The 15,774-nt window shown below is 43.5% G+C and overlaps 1 protein-coding gene across 1 annotated transcript in view; it reads right to left on the bottom strand.

The window, feature by feature from the left end:
* Window positions 1-650: 650 nt before the first annotated feature.
* The window catches only part of PACRG (parkin coregulated), a 959,338-nt gene continuing 944,214 nt past the window's right edge, over window positions 651-15,774 (bottom strand). Inside the window, exon 5 of the mRNA XM_069235296.1 lies at window positions 651-1,143. Coding sequence (XP_069091397.1) covers window positions 983-1,143 — 161 coding nt within the window. The 3' untranslated portion in view covers window positions 651-982. The remainder of the gene's footprint in view (window positions 1,144-15,774) is intronic.

Below are 15,774 nucleotides of genomic sequence, written 5' to 3' on the forward strand. Positions count from 1 at the left end.
GATTGAGGATTGGCTTAATTTTCCGGAAAGACAGGCTTCGTGGTATGTCTTCTGGAAGAGCAGATCACTTCTGGACCTGTTATTGATTGCTCCTGGGGCTGCAGTGAAGCACTGTGTTTTAGGGAATGTTCAAATGTTTAGTGTTTTGCATTTTTAATGAATTTTCACTGATTTATTGCTACTTATACATAGAAGAACGTATGTCCTCTTGTTTTTTGTTGCTATGATATGCTTAATTACTTTCAAACTGAGCGACAAATTAAAACACCCCGCATTCTTACTGTATAACATCTCAAACCAAATAAAGACACCTTTTGTTGTACATATATATTTTTGTAATTGACACACTTTTTTAATGAAAGCTCAAATCACATAACACAAAAGGTAAAGCTCTCTAAAAACAATTTTTTCAGGATATTTTAGCCTGCTAGAAAGAAGGGACTGGTGTCTTTCCGAATGCCAGAATTCACTGCACACTTTCATTGTGAATCACAGCACATTATTATTCCGCACAGCTGCTGGGGAGACATGGCTGAACTGGTGTTTCTCTTCCATGACAAACACCTATTAAGCAGTCAGCCTAAACCCTCCTCGTTACAACCCCTGACATCACCCCCAGGGCACGCCGACACAGACCAGCAATTTCGTAGTTGCGTATGAAAATTATAGTTTTATTGTCTATACAACTGGAGGTTTAATTCTGGCTCCTATGCCAACCAGCTCTGCTATAAAGAAGCAATTCTTCCATGGTACAAATAAGGACAGTACACCATTGTAATCTTGTGAACAGTCACCATTTATGTATTAGATAGCCTTGTTCTGAAAAGTGCTAATAGTCTGCTGGCCCAAAAGCTGCTTCTGTGTCAGCTGTAGAGAAAGGAGTCATAAATAACAAGAATCTTAGGGAGAAACATTGATAGGCTTTCTGGAAACATGTGAACTCTGCACTTTCTGACATGGTTTCTCTGTGTTTTTTTTATCTTTAGTTTAGCAAGCATGACTCATAGGTGGGCACCATGTATTTGATGTTTATGAAAGCGTCTTCTCCTCCATAGCGCTCAAAGACTTCTAGCGTCTCCTGGATCAGGTCGCCAATGTTTTCCCGCTTCTGTTGGCTGTAGTCGATGCCGTCACCCGAGTTCACTGTGGGATAGAGAAAGAAGGGTGGTGTTAGGTCTTGTTTTTAGGCTTGCACTAGACACCACAAATGTATCTAATGTCCTATTAGATTCGAATAAGTAGTTACACAAGGCTACAAGATAATGGCTTGACCACTTGAATGTGCACCCGCCACATGCGCTCCTGATGCATGACAATGTGGAAGAACAAACTCTGGTGAAAAGGGTCACTGGCAAGGGCAAGGTCTGTTGAAAGGTGAGAACTGGTGGTCAAGGTGTTGTTAAATGGACAATCATAGGATATTCGTTTATCTTTTTTTCAAGTCTCTACCAAACATCTTAAACATCATTCTAGCCCAATTGCTACAGACTTTTTAATTTATTTATTTTGTTTTACATTTTCTCTGGACCTGAGAAGGAGAAATGCAGTTTTTAGGCTAACAGAGAACTGCTTTGATTCCTACAATCCCACTAAAAATCGTGAATTTTTCGGATGAATGTAGTCATTCTTCACATCAGTACTTCTTAGCTGATCGCCTCTCACATTAGAAGTATGTGTGAGGGTGCAAGAGAGGAGCGGGGTTAGTGAAACAACCCTGATACAGCTCCACTCCCTCGCACAGAGAAAGAGGGCTCAATGGTGTAACTGTGCCTCTTTTCAAGTGCCTCGGAGGAAGACTCTGCAGGGGAACCAACATGGAGGCGATCACAGTAGGATCACTGTCAACTATATCCAGATGAATCTATTGATCTGGGCCAAAATACTTTTAAAAATGTCAGTGATATGATGGAGCTACTGGTACAAAATTAGATAGCCTGGGGCTATCCTTTTATTTGCTAAATCTGTGGATTAGCAATGGCTAGCCGTTGGAGTGATGCCATTCCTCCAATAATAAACAGAATATTGTGATAAAGAACAGTTAGAAACACTTTGCTACACATAGGGCTTGTACTAATCTTTTCCTCCTTCCAAACTCATCTAAGAAGAATGTTTCTTAAAAACATACTAGGCATTCTTGGCACTTGTCAATGTGAAATGAACGAAGCATAAAGCTGAAAACCACAGAGTAGAAAATGACCTAGTGGAGCCCGAAAATCCAAACTGATGCCCTCTCTTGTCAAATCCTTCTTTAGCAGGTATTGTAAGGGTATAGTGGTGAGGATACGCAACACTCACCAGTAGGTTCACAACGTGCAAAAAAATGTTGGAGCATGTGCAATGGCCCTACATCTGCAGATACCTCAGATGTATCAGTCTGCTAAGTCTGGAAATCATCCCTTTCATAGGAAATCTGAGAACTGGAGAAACAAAGTGGATATAGGGAACGAAAAGCACATAAATGCTGCTGAGTCCTCGACAAAAGTCCACCAAACACAAACAAGGGACAGTGGGTGAGCTTTTTGCAAAATATTTCAAATAGGTTAAAGCCCCATCATTTGTCCTACAAAAAGGTTCGTATTTCAAAATATTTTGTACCCACGTAGCTCTTTTCAAAGGATGGGCACTTGTGTAGAGAGTACCTGAGTGGTCTGAAATCTCATGTACTTTTCCGACCTCCAGTGTGATTTCTCCCCAGTTAATTGGATGCCCCCCTCTGCTGTCAAAGGACAGTAAGTGTGGGGCAAACTTTCTCTGGAATATCCATCATTTCTAGGTTTACTTCCTCTGCTTCTCCTACCATTGTTTATAAAGACTTAGTTTTTGTACTAGCGATATTGGCAGATCTTTTGTAACAATAAACAATCAACTAACCTGGAACTTCTCTACTACAGTGGAGGATCATAAAATACCTGCTGATGTCTCAAGTTTCCTTGTGTATACAGTATAGTTTTGGTGTACTGGACTCATGGCTGGCACCATGTTGGATTACCCAAATGTATTAAGGGTCGCACTTGGTACATCCTCTAAGCCCCAAAAGTATATATACCCTTTTTACGGAAAAGGATTTCTGGAAGGTCTCTCACTAAGCCAAAACTGAGTTAAGCTAGGGTAGAGTTGGCTGTTTAGAGTCAGATAAACCTGTTAGAGTGCCTCTTAATCAAAGGTAGCTACATAGACTCATCGCCTCTAGCCCTTACATCAGTATGCACACAATAGTTAGTCTTCCACTAAATGACCATGTCTATGTCTAAAAATCATGTGCATTAGAGCAATGCTCCCCAAATGTTTGAGAACCACAACCAAATTTTTAGAATGGCCAACTTTGGTAATCCTCCGAGCTTTAATGACCGGGAAGTGGGTATTTTTTTATTAAACTGTAGCAAAGCATTGTGTAGTAGTGCACTGTCATTTGTAGACAGCACATTTTCCATTGAATTGGACTCTACATTTGCATCAACATACATTTTTCCTGATAAAATCATATTGCACACACGACAAACGATGATGTGTGGAAATTGGGTTTCAGGGAATATTCATTATTTTTACACCACCAAGAGTCTTGATTTTTTTTTGATCCCATAAAAATCTTTGTTTCATAACACTAAATAATTACAAAAAACGTGCTTCATTTTTACTTTCCTAAGTGTACAGTTTGTTTACAAGTATTTACATTTTGTTGTGTGTTACAAAAAAATGGCACCCTACAGCCTTTCCTTACACACTCCCTGTACCCAAGCAAGGGTGTCACACAATACGCTTTACTTTTCTTTCTCTGACTGCAAAGTGAGAGGAGTTTCTAAATATCAATCCTTGTATTAAAAAACATAAGTAGCAATTAGTCGGAAGACACAGCCTGACATTTGACCTCTGCCTTTGAAGGGCAGCAAATGTGACAAGATAAATACAGAATTTAAAGGCATCTTTATTTAATCGCTTGGACTTTCATGTCCCATAAAAAATCAGCTTGCAACCCACCACTGGTGATGTGACCCACCATTTATGAAGCACTGCATGAGAGTAACTATAAATACTATAAGCAACTCAGCAACAATTATACAGATTAGGACAAAGGTCAAACGTGCCACATCCCTTTCCTACTAGTTTTATGACAATTGGCTGAAAGTAACCTTATAACAGTATGGCTGAGTAAGTCTGAATTAGCTAACATGCTAATACTCCAAGTATTGCTAAACATAACATAACATAACATGGCTGTCTACCTAAGGGTGCCTTCAGGCTTGAGGACATAATTCCATGGTTTAATTATTTTTCCAGCAACTGGTCCATGTGTTTAAGACCGTCCGTATACGAATATCTTACACTGTTTCTAGGCATGGTGCTCTATGGAGAGAGAGTGCTTAGCTCATGCCTTGCTCTGGTACCATCATACAAGATATTTGAACAATACTTCTTGTTCAAAAGGTATATGTGGCAACATATTCCTTCTTCCTACACGACAGAACACACAAGGTCATCCCCCTCATAGCTATCTCTTCAGCTGCCTCACTTACAAATAATGTGTGCCCTAAACAATGGGCTGGAAAAATATTGCAATCAAGGCACACCTTTAGTAGCAAGAAAAAAACGAAGACAAGCTAGTCTGCTTTCTTTCACTTGCACCTTGCAAGCATTATATCTCAATCCAAAAGCAATGGTAAACAACCTTTTGCAATGCAATAGGTCCCGTATTTGCTTGATTTAGAGCTATTGGCGCTGTAAATGCATAACTGGACTTTTCTTGCCATGTAAATTGGTCAACTCTGCCGCATAATTTGGTCCTCTCTGCCACAAAATTCTAGGGAGGCAGGTCAGGTATAACAATGACTACAAACAATGAAGACATATCTTGTCAAAAACTTTCATTGCATCAGCAAAAGAACTTTCAAAAGTCGCTACTTACTTGTGACATCAACAAGGTGTGAAATAAACTCCGGGACCATAGCCTTTCTATGGGTAGCAACAACAGCACTATCCGAATATAGTTATAACATGATCTGCTTCCACCTGATGGTATGAATGCAGGGCACTGAGGGTAGAAGTTGTGACTGAAAACACAAATGTGTAAAAATAGTCCCTTAGCTTTCTACCCTTTGTAGCCATCCCCCAGCCCAAGAAAAACAAAGCTGAGTCTGTAAAGAGCAAAACAGGTATAAAATGATAACATCTGTCATCCCATCATCAAACTCACAGAGAATTACTATTTACCAAACATCAATTTTGGAGACAGTGTGAAAACTCTTCTACCATGGAACAAAAAGCTCCTGTCATAATTCTTGGAAGGTTCTGCGGTGAATGTGTAAGACAACTTACAGTTGATATACGGACAACAAAGTGCTGGAATTCCAAAAAGAGTGGCATGCAAAGAGGTGTCAAATGTGCCCTAAATCCGGACACATGTATGGAGATTAACACGGGCTCGGTATAAGGGTTGCAGAACAATGCACTGAGCAAAACGTTCACTTAAAGGTAGGTCAAAACAGGAAAACAAAGAGTGACGAAGTTACTGCCCAATTTTGTAGTGCAACCGCTAATCTGATGTGATATTGCAGCAGTGAGGTAATACAAGCACAGCACAAAAAACAATAACATTGTACCTTTACCATCAGCTGCTAACTGACAATTGATAAACTTGGAGTATAAAGGGGAAAGTAACAGTTATTGGTTATTTTTCCAAGGGAGGAACAAATCAAGGGCCAACACCCACTAGAATAAAATCCCTTCCACAGTGCATTACCTCTTGGAAGTGGAATAGAGCACTTAATTGCCCCAGCACCACTGTTCAGTCTTAAAGTATGTGAGCAATGTCTGTTAGATATATAACAAAAATGGAGTAAGGCTTCTAGTGGGGTCACCACGTTTCTTTCTGCTATCGAAAAATCAGACAGTGCAGTCACAGGCAGCGCAACAGGATTCCGAGATAGTCAAAACTAAGATGTGCTCATCTGCTTCAACCTGTGGGACAACATGGAGCATTCACTCATGAGAAAACTGTGCAACACCAACTCGCAGGAGAGCATGGAAATTACTTGGTAAAAGCTACATCACGAAAATCTAGGTTCCTATTTCTGAAATGGAAGCCAAACGCTTACCCCTCCCTTCTGTGCTGGGTCATATATCTACTTCCTCAATCAACAAGCCTGGTAGGGGTGTGGAAAATGAAGCCATTGCATGCCTTTGTTTTATGAAAAGGGTGCCCAGAGTAAACCAAAAACACAAATACTTATGAACACAGAGCCGAACGTGAACAAGTGGGGAAACAGTGAATTAAAATAGTGTGAGGCAAGATAATAAAAAACAAGCAAGCAGCTGTAAATTTCCACTTTGGTAGGTGGCTCCATTGGCTTAGTCCAAGGGTTGCCGTCTTGAGAATATGCTGTATATTTCCGCAGGCAAATCTGGCTTGCAGGTGTTGCAGTCAGTGTGAAAAGCAGGTATATTGTGCACGGTATGAGAAAGCAGCATTTGGGTAGTGTCAGGAAGGGGAGAGAGAGAGAGCGAGAGAGCACTGCTTAGTATAATAAAAACAAAGGACATAAATGATGTATTAGAAATTCAAAGTGTCAAGGCTGCCATGGAGTGAGAAGGGGAGAGACAAAAGAGAAAAGAAATGCGCACACACTAATGTTTATGGCCGACTGTGCAATAATCCATGTAACAGGGTCAGTTTGCAAGGCGTAAGAAAACGGCCTCAAGGCGGGACAAACGTAAAGCATTTACCAATGACATCAAGTGATTTTTTAAAGGCAGGCGCAGGAACGAATGAAAATGATGGGTGTGAGATAGGCGTGGCTAAAGACCACAAAATAGATTGCAACAGGTCGAAAAGCAGCGTTTGCGCCCGGTTATGCTCAATCTAAAAATATTGAGCTACATGCTATCAGGCCTATATTGCATGCACCATTACAAACATACATAAAAAGTCCTGCCACGCATGTCAGTGCCATTTATATTGCTCTTGTAGAAAAATTACAATCTCTAGTATCTGGACTTCTTTGCAGACCAGCACACTTAACAAATAACATGCATAAATTATTAAATTAACAAATATGGCATTAATGCCAGTGAACTAACACTTCCACTTGTACTCTGTGGTCCCAAATCACAAAGATTTGTTATGGGTAGGAGGAATTTACTCAGCTGCGAAGCTTCCATTGGTAGGGCAGGTGCAGTTCCACTGGAGCCCAGAGGCCCCACTAAGCCACTTTTGCTGTGGTTTACATTTTAAACAGCAGTAAGGGGCCCACTTCTTTCCTTGCACTAGAGCCCGTGTCTCAATGTTTACGCCACTGTCTTGTAAAATAGGAGTGCTGCAAGAGTAACAACGAAACATTTGTCTCTGAGGAGCGCACATTAATCCATCAAACACAATCGCCCAAGATGCGTAGGGTTTACACCAATGCAGCCTAAGCCTACAAATTAAAGGGAACAAGGATGAAAACTGAAAAGAAAAAAAAAAAAACACAACAGACCCACGACTTCGGATTCACGCTTAAATAAAAAGTCTGACTGGCATCCAAACAGCGCACAGTACCAAGCCGCACAGTGTTCCGGCACTTGATTCTGAAATGTAATTGATTTCAGAGTGCGCCTTCCATTTTAGGAAAACCTCATTTTACATGATAAATACCTCCTAGGGAATCGTAAAAGGGTTATTTCCGCGCGAGATGTGTCCAACGGTTTCTTAAATTGCGCGGCAGGTAGACTCGGACATCTCGTGGTGGGAGCTCAGGGTTACTTAATTACTCGGGGAGGACAAACGCTATGCTTCATAAATAGAGGGCTTAATGGGATTCAGCAAACGAAGGGGAGCTGTTATCGCAAACATGCCATTAAAGCCAAACGCAGCATTGCTGCGTGGATTTTCATCACAAATATACTTATTATGGCTCCGTTTTTACTCATGCGAGAGTCAGAGAGGCACTGGCAATTACGACTGTTCTTCGACGTCACAAAACTCCCAGGCATGCGAGTACGTTCTCTCTGAGCTGTGGAAGACATGCATGCGAATGTGTGGTATTCACATAGATTTCTTCTATGTCTGTTATTCTCACCATAAACCTGTAAAGTCTCCATTGCCCCCGAGTCCATCTGAATAGGGCTAGAAAATTGGTGATATTTTCACTTTTTTCTTTGCACGCTAATTCAGTTTCTGTTAACGATTGCCTGTAGGCGATTTCACTAACTGGAGTCAATTTACAGAACTTTACTACTTTGGGGCTGATTTAGAGTTTGGCGGAGTGAGTTGTTCCATCACAAACGTGATGAATACTCTGTCCGCGTATTACGATCCCATTAGAGCCAATGGGAATCGTAATATGGCGGACGGGATATGTGTCACGTTTGTGACGGAGTAACCCGTCTGCCAAACTCTAAATCAGTCCCTTTGTCTTGGATTACTTTACTGCTTCTACTTTCCCTGATATTTGGTGGTGCCAGGCTTTGAATCCCCATCATGCTTACTTTAGCTTATCTTAACTGTACTTCAGTACACTGTTTTACTTATTGTATTTTGTATTGTTTCTCATCATTGTTTAGCTTCCTGTTCCATTCCACAGTAGCACTGCTGGAAAATGAGCTTCCAGGTCGCATCCAGAAGCACCTGGGCTTCCTATCTTATGGACTTGAAGGACCACTACATCCCTGAAGCCACCAACGTCTCCACTGCAGGGAACATTGAGGTAGATCTAAAATGATCAGCCTGGCTGGACACAGAGGCCCTTGAGAGTGCTCTTGCTTCCCTCAGTTTTTATCAGCTGGTCCTTTGCCCACCTAAAAAGGTAGACACTGTCAACTTGATTTTCACCAATTTTTCAAAAATCTCTACATCCCATATTCTCGCTCAAAACTGGACATCCCGTTTTGCCTTTGACTTCACGCTTATATTCCTTAAGCGTCAGAGTACATCCTCCAGCTTTCAAAAGTGTTTCTCTTAGAAAAAGGTCCAAAATTAATTCTACTACCTTCATTAATGCTTTAAAATCGTTAGTTGCCTAAGCTCCCAGGGTGTTTGTAATCCCAAGTCAAGTGTGAGGGTTTTCTTAGTAAAGGTGCAAACACTGCAATTGCTGCAAGGGTAATGTCCTTTGGGAGGGGGAAGGTCCCAGAGGGTCTTCTGTCTGCTTGTGGTGGGATTTATCCGAGGGCGGGTGTGCACGATCATATCCCGGATGCTTTTTGCCTTTCTGTAGGCATTCATGGGGATCTCAAAAGGGAGACCACCAGAGGTGAGGATTTTCCAGTCTTCATTTATTATCTTTTTGATCATGTTGGACGCTGGGTTGAATGTGGTCACACAGATCAAGGGGTTCCCCTTACTGCTTCGACTGCTTGGGTGCAGTAGAGTCTCTCTGGGGCTCACACGGGCCCGTTTATCTGCTCTCCTCAATAGGTGATCCGGGTATCCTCTTGCTCGAAGTTTGCCACTAAGTAGCTGAGCATGCTTTTTGTAGTCCGTTAGTTCCGTACAGTTCCGTCTAAGGCGGAGGTATTGCCCCACTGGGAGGTTTTCCCTGAGGGAGCGTGGATGAAAGCTCTGAAACTGGAGGAGAGTGTTCCTATCAGTGGGCTTGTAATACACTTCTGTTATAAGGGAGCCATTTCTCTCAGTTATTAGTAGGTCGAGAAAGGAGACTGCCGGGTTGCCTACCGGGTTATCATTTACTATAGGCCTACCCCACCGTGAACTACCTGTTCAGGTAGGACACACACTTTCACTTTGAGCACCGTACTTATTACAGGTGCTCCGACCCTGACGAATGCCCCTGACCTACCAGCACTTAGTGAGGGCAGAAACATGTTGGTCATGTTCAACCCCTTTTAGACTCCAAGAGACATTATCCTCTAACGAGCCTTCCCCCTTAGTTTTAGTCTTACCAACATGCACCACCATTAAAACTAACAAGAGCCACCGGTGACATGTTAGGTAATTTTATTATTCACCCCCTCTGGATCACTGTAACTATTCAGTCAATTCAATTTCAGCACTCCCTCTGGTTCTTTTAACCAGAGGTCGAGTCCGCCTGAGTAGTATCATCTTACTTAGGTGGGGCTAGGTGGTCATATGATGAAGCAAGACACTATTATGTGTGTGAGACCACCTAATCCGTAAAGGAAAATCCCCCGCTACTCCTGTAGGGCAACACAGCACCCCCTATCAAGCAACCTAATGCAACCAGGCACTGGTTAAAGACTAACCCAGTCTTACCCTCTGTTCCTACTACCCCACACCTTTTGTGATTACATGCCATATTATGACCACAGACGGATTTCTGCAACAAGAAGGGCGGAAAGCCACCTGTAGCCATACTGGCTGATGGCGGTAAAGTGGCGCTGCTACGACCAGCAGCGCCATGCCAGTAGCCCACCGCCAGCCGTATTATGACAAATAATATGGCCTGGCGGTGTTCTGCTGGCGAGTGCTGCTAGTGGTAGCAGCGCCCCATCCCATCTCCTGCAGGAAGACTCCTTGGATACAGGTAAGTCGGGTCTCCGGCAGGGGTGGGAGGTGTGTGTGTGTGTGTGTAGTGGGATGTGCATATACGTGTGAGTGTGTGTGTGTGAATACGGGTGTGTGTTTAGTGTTGATTGCTTGCATGAATGTATGGAAGTGTGAGTGCATGTATGTATGGAAATAGGCATGCGTGTGCATGCATGTTTTGAAGTGTGGGCGGATGTGTGTGAATGGAAGAATGCATGCACGTATGTATGTGTGAATGAGTGTGTCTGCATGTCTGTGTGTGGGATTGGGGGGGTGGATGTAAAAGGGGCGGGGAGTGTCGAGAGGTAGAGGAGTGTGGGCGGTGTCTGGAGAGGTAGGGGGTGGGGGTTGTCTGGAGAGGTGGGGGGTGAGGCCTCCTATCAGTGACAGGAAAGGAATTCCCTGTCACTAATAGGGCCTACCGCCATGGTCTTCGTGGTGTTACGAATGCCACGAAAACTATGGCGGTAGGCAGGGTCATAATCCCGAGATGGTTATCTCCAGCCCGGCAGCTGCTATCACCATGGCAGTCGAAGTGGTACATTGGCGGGTTGGCTTCAGTCAACCCGCCAATGCCATAATGTGGTGGTAAGTACCGCTAGCCTGTAGGCAGTACTACCGCCACATTAACGACAAACGCCGGGATCATAATGACCCCCTTAATCTGCTAACAACTTCTCCTGTTATTTTTTCTATTGGAAACAATCTTTGTGACCCCTAAGCCTCAAAGAATATCATCCAACCCTCTTGAAATCTTTTCTCAAATGTAGTCTTCTTTTTCCAGGAGAAAAATGATAAGATCAACTTTACAGTCACCCTCTGATTTCCCATAGATCTATTGGTGGTCTTTTCCCCTCATGCCCCCGCCATGCACAGTTTTTTTGTCAAAAATTTTACTGCAAATACTACATTGAAATTATCAATGATGTTATCGAAGATGTCATGAGTGCCGTAATTTGTAGAGAAATTAGCAGTGCATGACATGGCATGAGTTATAGTTACCTTAGGGCACAAATTTAAGTTACTTGAGATAATTAACAATAACAGGAGACTTTCAATAGATTTGTACATTTAAAATGTGAGCCTAACTATAATGTCCTGCAACCTTTGTTTTTTTAATTGAATTTCTAGGTTTTCTTTTTTTAATTCTATTTCCTAACGAGAATGTCCCTGTTCCATTTGTTTTTTTCAGTGAATTTCTAGTTAAAAAAAAAAAACATTAAACAAAGTAATTTTCAATACTAACCCAAGGCCTTCAACCCCACACTGCGGACGGCCAAGCGTGTCAACCCCTTTAACCACCCAACTTTGTGCTGCGCAGGGCCTTTGGCCATGCCCAGAGGGGGTTGGCTGCAGGGCCTGGCGGGTGGCTAGGCTCTGCGTCCAACCCCCATAACCATTCAAGCCTGCACCATGCACAGCTGAACAGTCTTTCTCTTTTCATGTGAGAATAGGTGTGTGAGGGTGTCTCTGGGTGTGACTGTATTTGTCTGGGTGTGAAAGTGGATGCTTGAGGGTCTGAGTGGGTCCGCTAGTGAATGCATGAGGGTCTGAATGGGTCTGTGAGTGTCTGAGTGGGTTTATGACTGGGTGTATTAGGGTCTGAGTGGGTCTGTGCGTGGGTGCATCAGTATCTGAGTGGGTCTGTGAGTGGGTGCTTCAGTGTTCGAGTGGGTCTGTGTTGGTGTATCAGTGTCTAAGTGGGTTTGTGAGTGGGTGCATGAGGGTCTAAATGAGTCAGCGAGTGGGTGCATGAGTGAATGGGTCTGTGACTGGGTGAGTTAGGGTGTTAGTGGGTCTGTGACTGGGTGCGTTAGGGTCTGAGTGGATCTGTGGGTGGGTGCATCAGTGTCTGAATGGCTCTGAGTGTGTGCATGAGGGTCTGAGTGAGTTTGTGAATGGGTTCATGAGTGTCTGAGTGGTTCTATGAGTGGATGGTTGAGTGTCTGAGTGGGTCAGTGAGTGGGTGCATGAGGGCCTGAATGGATCTGTGAGTGGGTTCGTTGGTGTCTGAGTGGGTTTGTGAGTGGGTGCATCAGTGTCTGAGTGGGAGCATGAGGGCCTGAGTAGGTTTGTGAGTGGATGCATGAGTGTCAGAGGGTGTGCGAGTGGGCACACAAGTCTGAGTGCATGTATAAGTGAAAGAATTTGTGTATGAATGAGTGTGATTATTTTTAAAACATTTTGCTTATTCGCGATTAATCTCGATTATACGCAAATATCGAGCGTGGTGAAGAAAAATTATTTCAAATCCATAATTTGACCCTCAAACACCCCTATATGACACTCTTGGGGTCACGGTACCTTCACCCTGGCCCCTTATGCTACTTTTCATTTTGTTTTTCAGCCCCAGGGACTGTGTCCCGGGACTTTAAAATGATGGCTGCAACTTTCTGTTCAGGTTGTGGCCAGCCAATTACACCGCTTCTATTCGCGCTCGCATCTGTCAAAATTCACATACGTTTGCGAATTATTCACTACCTCAGATATACAAATGGGGATTTTCTTTAATTTCTTGCAAAATACTGAATGGACTTATACTAAATATGCAAAAGCGTAATCTGCGTACCAAAACCTACCTTTCTGCCAAATTTCATGTCATTCCATCCAGCGGTTTGGGCTTTAGTCGTGTCTAAAGGACCTATGGGAATTAACATGGCAAATGCAACTTTTTTGACTCTCCCCTTTTTCTTGGGCCCCGCTTGACAGGTCACCCTGAAACTTCACATGTGCAACACGACTGACCAGCACACTTTTTTGGGGGAAATTTTGTGAGGATTAGTCAAATGGTGCCAGAGATATAGGCAAGTTAAAAAAAAAAAAGCTCTTTCTATGGAAAGATGCCCAGCTGGTGGGTGTGCAATGTAGCACAGCAGTAGTCTCTCTGGTGTCTGTGTTCTTGCTGAAGTGAAAGCGAGAGTGGTATGGAGACGGAGCGGACAGTGATGGCTCTGCGGTGAAGCTGACACGCCCTCCGGTTTGGACACGGCGGTGGGTAGCAAGATGGAGCTGAAATATATATATATATATAAACACACTTAGGCGGGCAGGATATCCATCACATTTGTGACAGAGTACCCATTAGCCAAACTAAATATGGCCCAAAGTTTAAAAGGGCAGGTAGCGGTCGTAAGGCAAAGTACATACTTGGAAATATCCCCAAAGCTATGACTTTGAGTGTCTTCACCTATTTGCACTGCTTTATCCTAATCACCAGTCTGACACTCCAAAGGCTTCTACTCTTCTAGGTAGCAATTATGAATGAGCATTATCTGCCGGCATATGACAATACCTATGAGTGACACCCCTGCATGTAAAAGTGGCTTTGCGAATCAACTGTCAGATGTAAATGCAGAGCTTCGGCCATTTTCCAGCCAGTAGTTCTTACCTAGAAAGTGAAAAAAAGCTTTGTGACTCAGGATTGTAAAACGTCTATGAGTAGCCTACCTAAGTTCAAGTATGTGTAATAAAAATCAGGGTTGGACAGGCTTTTTATTTACCCACTTCCCTTGTGGGCTGGAGTCATTGGAGACTGGTTTTGAAAGGCCAGGGCTGCCCCTTCTGCCTCTGTCACTTTCCTCAGCTCCCCAAGGTTGAAAATAAGAAGCAAAGGGAGGTTTGAAGAGAGAGGGGGAGAGGGAAGTTGGAGGGAAAAAAACTCAGAGAGAGGAGAGTAAGAGAATTATTGGATAGAAGAGATATTGCGCAAGGAGACAAAGGGAGCAGGTCTGTTGGGACATTTTTGCAGGGCTGCTTTTGCCCCCCGGATCCAGGTCTGACAAAAATAATCTGCTTGTATGGAGAAGACTTCCATGATCCACATATTTGTCGGTCGGGCATTTCGCCTTATTTCAGGCAGTTCAATGTTTATTAGAAAACCAACTTCTAGGCAACATTTGCTAACAGCTTAACTGAACTTTAAGGGGGGCAGTTTTCAAGCAAATACCCGCATGCAGGCCCCTTCAGAGGTAAATTCTCCCGATATCCTGTTTTTTTTATTTTTATTTTTTAATCAAATGAAGTCACTCTTTCTATGTTATAGCCTCGCAGCACGTGTGCACACGCTGCCTCGTCTTTATTGTTGCTATAAGCCATCACAGACGATTTCCCGCGATCATTGGAAATGTCACAGCCGCCATTTTCGCAGTTTATAAAAACAAATGAGCCAGTCTGATTTTATTTTTCTACAAGATGCTTAAGAGGAGAGATGTGGGAAAGAGGCCACTGCCATTGCCCATGTGCGTGGCCAGTGCCTCCACCTACCCCTCCGAGTGTAAACGATCAAGAAACCCAAGGACTGAGCTGAATCAAATGCGCGCATTGTGCAAATGTATATTTGCAGCAATAACCTTTGTGCAATTAGAGATGTGCAGGGGGGGGGGGGCTGCCTACAGCTGCAGATTGAACATTTGCACAACAGGTGTGTTTGGGGTATGCCATGATTTTGCCTATGTTCGCAAACAGATTCGTTGCTATTGCAAGTACACAGTGCACATTCCACACACATTATACAGCTCGTGGTTGGTGGAAGTGGGATGAACCAGGCCGGGAGAGTCAGAACTGATCCTTGCAGGCATTACTATGAACACAAGAAGGTGGTACATACTGCCTACTGAGACACTATGTGCATGCTGGCCAAAATGAACCCCCCACTGAGCAGGCCACACCTGCCACGCAATGATGAAAATTGTCCTTATTTCTGTCAGATGGTGCAGCGGGGATACAGGCCCACAGAACTGAGGAGGTTACTGTCCTGAAACAGAATCTGCCATGAACCGACTTATTTACAAGCATTCTCATAGTCCATTGATGAATGTGTGCACTTATGGAAGATGTGACCAACGTCACAGGTATCCAGCATCTATACATTAAAAAAAAAAAAACTCCGGGTACTTAACCAAGGTTCATGTGCCCTGCAGCATGTACACGTTCCTTTCGCACGTGAGTGCAGTGAGAGGCGGTCAGCAGCAGGGTTGAGACTATCATTACTGCAGGAGGTTCAGCGGCACAGGGGCCATGGGTGTGAGGGGCCCAATGTAACCCCATTCAGCCTTGGGGCAAGGATACACAAGCCAATTTTAACTGCTTGCATTAGGTCCCATAGAGCATTTGCTATGCCACTGGTGTGTAGCCAACTTCAGTGACTTAACTCTGAGTGTACGAGGCACAGAAAGTTTCTCAAGTGAAGTAAACCTTGTAACATTGCACAGGTGAGCAAAGCATGGCCCAAATGGCTGACAAACCCCTGCACTTGAGCTCCTCCTGGACTTATCATATTTCCCTTCCAAATGAGCAGG

The sequence above is a fragment of the Pleurodeles waltl genome, chromosome 5 (assembly GCF_031143425.1).
Source record: "Pleurodeles waltl isolate 20211129_DDA chromosome 5, aPleWal1.hap1.20221129, whole genome shotgun sequence".
Taxonomy (NCBI): Eukaryota; Metazoa; Chordata; class Amphibia; order Caudata; family Salamandridae; genus Pleurodeles; species Pleurodeles waltl.